This window comes from Podarcis muralis, chromosome 7, assembly GCF_964188315.1.
Source record: "Podarcis muralis chromosome 7, rPodMur119.hap1.1, whole genome shotgun sequence".
NCBI lineage: Eukaryota > Metazoa > Chordata > Lepidosauria > Squamata > Lacertidae > Podarcis > Podarcis muralis.
Window position 1 is genome coordinate 5,968,938 of NC_135661.1, and position 10,086 is coordinate 5,979,023.

A 10,086-nucleotide genomic window follows, 5' to 3' on the forward strand; every position below is an offset into this window, starting at 1 on the left:
TAAAGCCCATTGGCATTCCAGAAGATATTTCAATAAATATTTCAAGCTCATATCAAGGGCTACCCAGGTAGCAACTAATCCCAACAAGATTTTCTTTCATTGGATTTATATCCCGCCTTTTTCTCCAGGGAGCTCAAGAGGTGTACATAGTTCCTCCCTTCCCTCACTTAATCCCAGCAACAACCCTGTGAGGTAGGCAAAAGCAGCAACTGGCCCCCAAGGTCCCTGCAGAGAGCTTTATGGCTGTGTCGGGATTTGAACCCGGGTCTCCCAGGTCCTAGCCTGACACTCAAACCGCTACATCGCCACAGGCTCCAGCGACAGAGAGGTTATCCTTCCCAAACAAAATCTAAAAACAAAATCTCGACAGCTTAGTGATTTTGGATAGCGGAGGGAAAATTCATCACAGGGCTATGTCAGGCCACTAACAAAATATAAATATAAGCGGAAGTTTGCCGACGGAACTCACCGAGACTTGATACCTCACATCAGCTGTCCACACCTCCTCTCCTCCGACGACACATGGGATGGATTCGGTCTTGACTTTCAAATCATTTAGAGCCTACAGAAAGAGTTAAGAGCCATTTGGTGCCCAGCTTATATATCTGAGTTTCTAACACCGGATGGGAACTGTAGTTCAGCAATATCTGTAAGCCATGGCTTCATTCCCCATCTCTGCATTAAAATTATTATTATTATTACAACTACAATTATTAAATTTCTATACTGCCCTTTATCCAAGGATCATAGAGTAATTTACAACATAAAAACACAAAAATACGTAACATAGTAACAAACAAAAACAATAACACAGTTTAAAAGGCCATAGATGGTTGAAGTAGCCAAAGGCCTGGAGGGGAAAGAATGTTTCTGGCTGGTGCCTAAAGATATGTAACAAAGACGTCTGTCACTCAGACCCATACATGTATAAATAAGATTAAGGGTTATGTAACTTCTTCCAAAGGGATGCGGGTGGCACTGTGGTCTAAACCACAGAGCCTAGGGCTTGCTGATCGGAAGGTCGGCAGTTCGAATCCCCGCAACGGGGTGAGCTGCCGTTGCTCTGTCCCAGCTCCTGCCAACCTAGCACTTCAAAAGCACACCAGTGCAAGTAGATAAATAGGTACTGCTGTGGCAGGAAGGTAAACTGCGTTTCTGTGCACTGCTCTGGTTCGCCAGAAGCGGCTTAGTCCTGCTGGCCACATGACCTGGAAAAACTGTCTACGGACAAACACCGGCTCCCTCGGCCTATAGAGCGAGATGAGCATGCAACCCCAGAGTCATCCGCGACTGGACCTAACCTTTGGACCTTTACCTTTAACTTCTTCCAAAACAGCATGACACTCTAGAAGTTGAATAGGATGCAAAATCTGAGGATGCTTCGAATTAGGGTACCTAAGTTGGCATAACAGTAAAAACGCTTTGGCATGAAAAGCCCCATAACCCAAGGAAGTAGGTATGAAGAAGTAAAAAATGCACAAGAAAAACAGTAGCTGATGGAAGTACCGTATTTTTCCATGTATAGGATGAGGGTTTTTTATTTGAAAATTATGCAAAAAAATGGGGCTCGTCTTATACAAGGATAGTGGAGAGTTGGGACAAGCGATTGTTGGCTGTCGCAAGTAGGAGATTGCCAGCGGCATTTTTGCGTGTTATTGGTGGGTGCGTCAAGGTCCGCTGGCTATTGGCTGCTGCGGCAATTGGGCGGGTGCTTGGCGCTTGCTTTCGGCGAGTGTGCAGATGATTGGTGGCTTTGTGGATGTGTGTGCGATTGGTTGTAGCAGCCCTGTGGGTGAGCAATTTTCAACATGTCTAGGCAATTCTCCCCGAAAAAGTTCAGCAACTGTGGGCAATCCCCTCCCCAAAAAAGCTCAGCAACTCTGGGCAATCTCCCCCCATTTTCTCAATTTTTAGTCCCGAAAAAGAGAGGGTGTGTTATACACAGGGGTGTGTTATACATGGAAAAATACGGTAGCTGGGGGCAGTAAAGGCAAGTGATGGTCTCGTTTAGGGATGGGGGAACTGTGGGCCTTCCAGATGTTGCTACACTCCCAATTCCCATCAGCCGTGGCAGCAACATCTGGAGGGCCAAGGCTTCCCCATTCTGGCATTAAAAGAAGGCAGAGTTGTGACGGAGGCAGTGAGGGGCAGTAAAGGCAAGTGATGGTCAAGTTCAACAATGCCCAAAGTGCGTATATCTCCTCTATGCAGTACCTTCTGCAGAGCTGCTCGTTCGGGGCTGCCGGACTTGAATGCCAAAATGGGTTCGTTGGCCACCTCTGCAGTGGCTCGGTGCTGCCATCGCAACCTGGTAGCGGGGCAGGTGGGAGAAGGGAGAAAGAAAAGGGAGAAATGTTAGTTCACGGGTCCCTTTGGGAATTACCCCCTATTAAGCTGCTGGGTCCTTTTACAGAAAGGCCGTGGTGGATGACGGCTACAGAATGACATCCACAACAGCGCCATAGCTGTCAACTTACAGATTTGAAAATAAGGGACCAGCAGCCTCGAAAATAAGGGATCAGCAGCCAAAATAAGGGATTTTCCGAACACAGGTATGTTCAACTTCTGAGCCCCTCCGAGCCAAATGCAGAAAGCCCAGCCAGCAGCCAAACGAAGCCTCAAGCGGTGGTTCCCACAGCGCAGCAACCCGGCAAAGGGGATGCAGCAAGAAAAACCACAGTCACCTCTCCGCTGGGAAGCGCTGAGCAAAGGCGAGTCTCCAGGCACAAGGCATGCAAGCTCCACCCCCCAGTCGTTCTTAGACTCCTTATTGGGTGAACAACGCTGCCAAGCAGCACAGTTGGAGCCTCCCTGGCCGGCAGGGAGGGAGGGAGAGGAGCTGCTTCCTTTGGAACCCGGGATATTTAAGGGGCATCATCAATAAGGGACAGCAGCGGGACACAGCGCCTGGATAAGGGACTTCCCCGCCAAATAAGGGACAGTTGACAGCTATGGATCCATTCCAGCCCGGCTTCCGCGCTGGTCATGGGACCAAGACGGCTCTGGTCGCCTTAACAGATGATCTCCGTAGGCAGCTGGATCGAGGCGGGTCGGGGCTGCTGATTCTTCTAGACCTGTCAGCAGCCTTCGACATGGTCGATCACGAACTCCTGGACCACCGCCTTGCCGACGTGGGGATCCAGGGCACAGCCCTTCAATGGCTGCGCTTGTTTCTCTCTGGTCGGGGACAGAGGGTGGCGCTTGGGGGGGAATTGTCATCCCGCCACTCCTTGGTGTGTGGAGTGCCTCAGGGTGCGATTCTCTCCCCGATGCTTTTTAACATCTTTATGTGCCCCCTTGCCCAGCTTGTCCGGAGTTTTGGGCTGGGCTGCCATCAGTATGCTGATGACACCCAACTCTATCTGTTGATGGATGGCCATCCTGACTCGGCCCCAGACACACTGATCAGATGCTTGGAAGCTGTGGCTGGATGGTTACGTGGGAGCCGGTTGAAGTTAAATCCTTCGAAGACAGAGGTCCTCTGGCTGGGACGGGACGATATGAGATTGAGGGGGCAACTCCCTTCTCTTGCGGGGGTGCAATTAGTGCCAGCACCGTCCGTTAAGAGTTTGGGTGTAATCTTCGATACCTCCCTCTCCATGGAGGCGCAGATTGCAGCTATAACAAAGGCGGCATTTTTTCATCTCCGCCAAGCTAAGCAGTTGGCTCCTTACCTCTCTCGCCCTGACCTAGCCACTGTGATCCACGCGACAGTCACCTCCAGACTGGATTATTGTAACTTGCTCTACGTGGGGCTGCCCTTGAGACTGACCCAGAAACTCCAGCGGGCGCAGAATGCCGCAGCGAGACTCCTTACGGGGTCTTCGCTGCGAGATCACATTCACCCGGTGCTATACCAGCTGCACTGGCTCCCGGTGGAGTACAGGATCAGGTTTAAGGTGCTGGTTTTAACCTTTAAAGCCCTATACGGCCTAGGACCCTCGTACCTACGGGACCGCCTCTCCTGGTATGCCCCACAGAGGAACTTACGGTCTTCAAATAAAAACATCTTGAAGGTCCCAGGCCACAGAGAGGTTAGGCTGGCCTCAACTAGAGCCAGAGCTTTTTCGGTTGCGGCTCCAACCTGGTGGAACGCTCTGTCGCAAGAGACAAGGGCCCTGCAGGACTTGACATCTTTCCAGAGGGCCTGCAAGACAGAGCTGTTCCACCAGGCCTTTGGTCAGGGCGCAGCCTGACTCCCTCCTTTGGCAATCTCTACAAAGCTTTAGTCTATGGTTGCCATCAATTTGTATTTTAATTAATTTTTAGAATGTATTTATAATGTTGTACTGTTTTAGTGTTGTTAGCCACCCTGAGCCCGGCTTCGGCTGGGGAGGGCGGGATATAAATAAAATTTATTATTATTATTATTATTATGAACAGCACTAGCAAAAGATCTTGTTACAGGGACGCTGCCATTGCCAACACAGCCTGCCCAATGTTTTGGCCTTCAGTCCAAAGTTCAACAGTTTGCTCAGCAGACTGTAGCTGGACCTGTGCGTCTTGGTGCAAAGTTTGACATTCTTCTCCACACCAGGCCAGCGAGCCAGCTCGAATTTTCTTTAAGAACTTTAGGGCAAGTGCAGTTGGAGAGACATGGGGAAAGCAGACCGGCTGCGTGTGTTTGCTTTCCTAAGATGGTGGCTTTGCTGGTCTGTTATCTCATGCAAGTGCTGATAAAATCCAAGCCCTCATTAGCTGCGATAAGGAAAGGAAAGGTGCGAGGCAGATAGAGATAACGGGACTGTTGGAATTACCAGGAATCTATGTCAATGGGAGGCAAGAGATAGACTTCAGAATTAAGGCCCTCTGGATGTTGCTGAACTACAACTCCCGGCAGACCCAGCAAGCAGAGCCAGCAGCGGTGGGAGTTGTAGTTCAGCTGCATCTGAAAGGGGCATAATAGAAGGTCCCAGATTCAATAACTAGCATCTCTAGCTAGGGCTGGGATTCCCCCTGCCTGAAACCCTGGAGAGCTGCTGCCAGTCAGAGTAGACAGCACTGAACTAAATGCGCAAATGATTTGAGTTGGTAAGACCACACCAAAATTGTGATGTTTCCATTTGGCCAAGTCTGCCAAAGCTGAATGGGAACTATCGCCCTGTTGCTATCTTTTTAAATGTTTTATTTCATTTTTATTTCAGTCTGAATTTTAAAAAACAACAACACAAATGCGTCTTTTTAAAAATCATGTGTTGGTTTTACCACCTCAAGGACCTGATCGCCTTAGGGTGAAGGTTGGGTAATTAACAATAATAATGAATTTAGCAGTAAAGCCTGGGATCAGCATTTTAATTTAAAGCCTATAAATAATTATTTTCCAAATATAAGGCAAGCACTCTGAAGGGCAAAAATGCAGAAGTTCTCCTCCTGCAGTTTAATTTTTAAGAGCTCGAATCATCTTTCAACCTCCCACTGAAGTTCTTTTGCTGGTGGGGGGGAGAAAGAAAAAATTCCACTTGCTGACGACAGGCCAGAAAATTTCATCAGAGCAGCCACCCAACCTCTGTCAAAGTTCTTGCCTTGAAGCTCCTTGCAAAATCTTTGACTGCCTGGGGAGAGAGGGAAAGACACCTAAGAACCCCTCCCCCAGATCTGGTTTTTTCCAGGTTATCTGAATTTGGGGAAATTGCTCTTTTGGGGCATGGTCAAAGTCTCAGAAAGCGAAAGGCTTCTGGAGATAAAAAGAGAGGAACTGGGTGCCTGTCCCAGGAGAGAAATACTATGGGTTAGTTTTACCCAGATTAGACCTACTGAAATTAATGGTCTCAAGTTTGACAATGTCCATTAAGTTTATGAGTTTACTCAAAGGAGGGCTAATGTGAGACACAGCTCAACAAATACAGATCTTATCCCCTGCTACCATCCACCAATAGAATGTTTACTGACAGTTTGAAACCGCAAATCCTTAAAACAGCACAAGAGAGTAAGATCCAGGAGACAGAAAGAGATCATGGCTGAAATCCTAACCATGTATACATAAATGTCCCATTGAATTGAATGGAGCTTAACTCACAGATTAAGTGAAGTTAGGCTTGCAGGAAGGGGTCCTTACGTTAGGAATCAGTAGAAGGGGGCTATTCATTGAGGAATGACTAGAAAAGTAATTCCTGGGGAAGCTACTAGGAGGTTCCCTACCCCCCCCCCCCAAAAAAAGTAAAAGGGACTGCCCAGTTTTGATCTTTGTTTACTGGAGGGGTACTTTTGCACGCAAGGAAGGAGGTTACTTCAGAGATACCCCTAGAACTAAGGGCTCCAGACTCCCCCCACCATCCCAAAGGGTGATCAGATAGTGGCAAGAAGACCTTCCTTTCAAAATGGGGGTGGGTCACTTTCAGACTTCTATAAGAGGGGCTCTGCAATACCCAATATAAAAGCCAGCCAGGAAACTACAACTAATCCAGAATGCGGCAGCTAGACTGGTGACTGGGAGCAGCCGCCGAGACCCCATAACACCGGTCCTGCAAGACCTACACTGGCTCCCAGTATGTTTCCGAGCACAATTCAAAGGGTTGGTGCTGACCTTTAAAGCCCTAAACGGCCTCAGTCCAGTATACCTGAAGGAGCGTCTCCACCTCCATTGTTCTGCCTGGACCCTGAGGTCCAGCGCCGAGGGCCTTCTGGCGATTCCCTCACTGCAAGAAGCAAAGCTACAGGGAACCAGGCAGAGGGCCTTCTCGGTAGTGGTGCCCGCCCTGTGGAACGCCCTCCCACCAGATGTCAAAGAGAAAAACAACTACCAAACTTTTAGAAGACATCTGAAGGCAGCCCTGTTTAGGGAAGCTTTCAATGTTTAATAGGTTATTGTATTTTAATATTCTGTTGGAAGCTGCCCAGAGTGGCTGGGGAAACCCAGCCAGATGGGCGGGGTATAAATAATAAACTACTATACTACTACTACTACTATTATATACAGGAGCACATGGGGCACATGGGGTTTCCCCACACTTGGAAAATCGGGATTCAAGACAGGAAAGAGAAGATTTGCCCCCCGCCCCAAATAATCTCCCCCTCCCCCCCCCCAATAATTCAAACTCACCCCACCCTGGGTAGCGTTCTCTGTAACAGAGGAAGCAACATCCTGCGTATATACACTTTATATATCTCTCTCTTTAGAGGCTTTGCAAAAAGGAATCCCAAACTGGGAGCAAAGCACGCCTGGAAAGGGGTAACCCCTCCCCGTTCCTTAATTTGGAATGGACCATTCTCTTAGCAATGCGGGGGAGATATCTGCATCCTCCCCCCGAGAAGTACAACCCATTACGCATTGCTACAGAACATAGCTCCGAAAGCATTTATTGTTATGTATATTTTCTCAGCGGAGTTCAGCCTTAAATATCTCTAGCTGAAAGTATCTATATTTAGATTCTTCCTTTGCCTCCCCCCCCCAAAGAAAGGCAAGTAGGCTAACCCAATGCTCTTCGGAAAACGGGGAGGGAGCCGCGGGAACCAACCAGAAGGCGGCACCGCAGAGTTCCGACCAATCAGACGCCGGCTTCAAGTTGCAACCTTTAAATGAGAGAGGTAAAGGGGAAACGCAGCAAAGCTCTCTTAAAGGGGGAATCAGCTAAGAAGGCGGGTGTGGAATTGGGCGGGGGGGGGGCAAACTAAGGAATCCTGCAGCATTTCCAATGCATTCACAAAGGGTTGGATATCGGCCCCAGACCCAGGCAAGCATTTCCCATTAGTCTGCGGCAGCTGGACCACAGGCATAAATGCAACTGGTGCAGCTGCCCGTGCGATGAAGATGCCTCTAGGCCAGGGGTCAGCAAAACGTTTCAGCAGGGGGCCGGTCCACCGGCCCTCAGACCTTGTGGGGGGCTGGACTATATTTTGGGGGGGGGGGGGTATGAACGAATTCCTATGGCCCACAAATAACCCAGAGATGCATTTCTAGTAAAAGCACACATTCTACTCATGTAAAAACACACTGATTCCCGGACCGTCCGCAGGCTGGATTTAGAAGACGATTGGCCCGGATCCGGCCCCCGGTCCTTAGTTTGCCTACTGTAATAAACGTAAATCTGCCCTTATTCCCTTATGGGGGACACAAGAGCCCTTATAGAGTCCTCTCCAGGTTCTCCATCGGTCGGAGAAAATAACAGAGGCCAACCAGAGAATATTGAGGAGCAAAGCAGCTTGTAAGCCTGATCTTTATTGAACTGTTGCAACAGGGTGCCCTCTTCACACGCCGGAGAAGGAGGAGGACCCAGAACAAAGGTGTGTCCGCCCTTATATAGACATTTTAAATTGCCCCCCTTGGAGTCCAAGACCACCCCCAGAAACATCATACCTACATCACAGAAGGGGTGTAGCTCAAGAACACCACCCCAGATACATCAGACCTACATCACAGAAAGGGTGATCTACAGCAGAAATCTGAGTGCGTTGTTTACCTCCTGTCTGGCAGATTACCTGTTAATGCTTACTTGATTGGATACCCTGGGGAGCCTGGCCAGTCTTTTGTAATGACAAATACTTAGTTCCTGAGCCAGGTCACAGGCTCACCCTAATCATACACAAACATACCCTTAAATTAGGATTTGTGAACAAAAAGACAATGGGGAGGCTCCCCCACCTCCTCCCTCCTTGTAGAAAACACATTTGAAAACGGTTTCAGGGCGGTCCTCCTGTGCTGCCCCAGACATGTGGTCCACACATCTATGTATGCGCTTGGTTGGTACATTTATGAAGATTTATTATATATATAAGACCTTAAATTTTTTATTTCACTACCCATGCAGCCTTTCTCACCCTTGAGTCCCCAGATGTTTTTGGCCTACAACTCCCATCATCCCTGACCACTGGTCCTGTGAGCTAGGGATCATGGGAGTTGTAGGCCAAAAACATCTGGGGACCCAAGGTTGAGAACCACTGATAGAGGGAAGAGCTTTCTCTGCATAGCTGTCAACTTACAGATTTGAAAATAAGGGATCAGCAGCCAAAATAAGGGATTTTAGTCAACCAGCTGAAATACAAAGTTAAAAGGGACCAGATAATTTGGGAGAGCAGAACCGGTTTTTAGCCCTTCGTTTCCAGAGGTTGCTGCTCAAGACACCAGTTGATGAAACACTGCAATTAAATAACTACAATCAGCAATCACTTTTTGTGCAAAACGAAGTCCAAGCTACGAAGATGCTGCTGCAGTTCTGTATCTTTTCTCTTGTGCTCCATCTGCAGCTCTCAGTTCCATCAGGCGAGGCGGGAGGAAAAGGGGGGGGGAGGGAAATAGCGCCCGAAGTAAACCCGCAGATCAGACCATCCATGCTAGTCTACCACTACAAATCTATGGGAGAAGCACCTGTGGTCCTTCCTCCACTTTCCCCCTCTATGGTTAGCCCCTGGAACACCTGCCTGCACCTCCGCCTCCTCCTCCTCTCTCTGAACTGCTTTCTCTATGGTTGCCCTCGCTCTCCTCTCAAGGCTCCTCAGGAATTCATAGGCCACGGCAAGCTGCCCATCTCATCCGGATACTTCGGCGGCGCAACTGCAGTACAGCCTAGCAGGAGCGGTGGTGACGGGCAGAGGGGAGGCCCCAGGCAGAGACGCTCAGTTGGGCAGCCTCAAGGAGGATGGCGGCGGAAGGGCCCAAGGCTCCCGCGGGGAGGGGATCCCAGGGGCCGAGGCTGGTGAGAGGAGGCCGGAGGGGGGCAGGCCGGGCAGCCAAGCAACACAGTTGGAGCCTCCCTCCTCCCTGGCCGGCAGGGAGGGAGGGAGAGGAGCTGCTTCCTTTGAAACCTGGGGAATTTAAGGGACATCATTAATAAGGGACAGCAGCGGGACACGGCGCTAGGATACGGGAGTTTCCCGCCAAATAAGGGACGGTTGACAGCTATGTTTCTCTGTGGGATATCTGCCTGGTATTGCTGGAGAACATAAAAAGAGCCCTGCTGGATCAGACCAAAGGCCCATCCAATCCAGCATCCTGTTCTCACTGTGGCCAACCAGATAGATGCCCAAAGGGAAGTCTGAGAGCAGGATCTGACCACAAGAGCCCTCTCTCCTCCTGTGATCTCCAGCAACTACAGTGCAGGTGGGTCAAGAGCTCTTGAGTCGCCATGAGCAGGTTCTACCTCCTGTTAAGAA

At 49.4% G+C, this 10,086-nt stretch overlaps 1 protein-coding gene across 1 annotated transcript in view; it reads right to left on the reverse strand.

Annotated features, from left to right (window-relative positions):
* The window catches only part of ALDH4A1 (aldehyde dehydrogenase 4 family member A1), a 30,306-nt gene extending 23,110 nt beyond the window's left edge, over positions 1-7,196 (reverse strand). Inside the window, exons 1-3 of the mRNA XM_028741574.2 lie at positions 7,040-7,196; positions 2,215-2,308; positions 470-562 (exon numbers count right to left, since the gene is read on the reverse strand). Coding sequence (XP_028597407.2) covers positions 470-562; positions 2,215-2,308; positions 7,040-7,080 — 228 coding nt within the window. The 5' untranslated portion in view covers positions 7,081-7,196. The remainder of the gene's footprint in view (positions 1-469; positions 563-2,214; positions 2,309-7,039) is intronic.
* Positions 7,197-10,086: the final 2,890 nt, after the last annotated feature.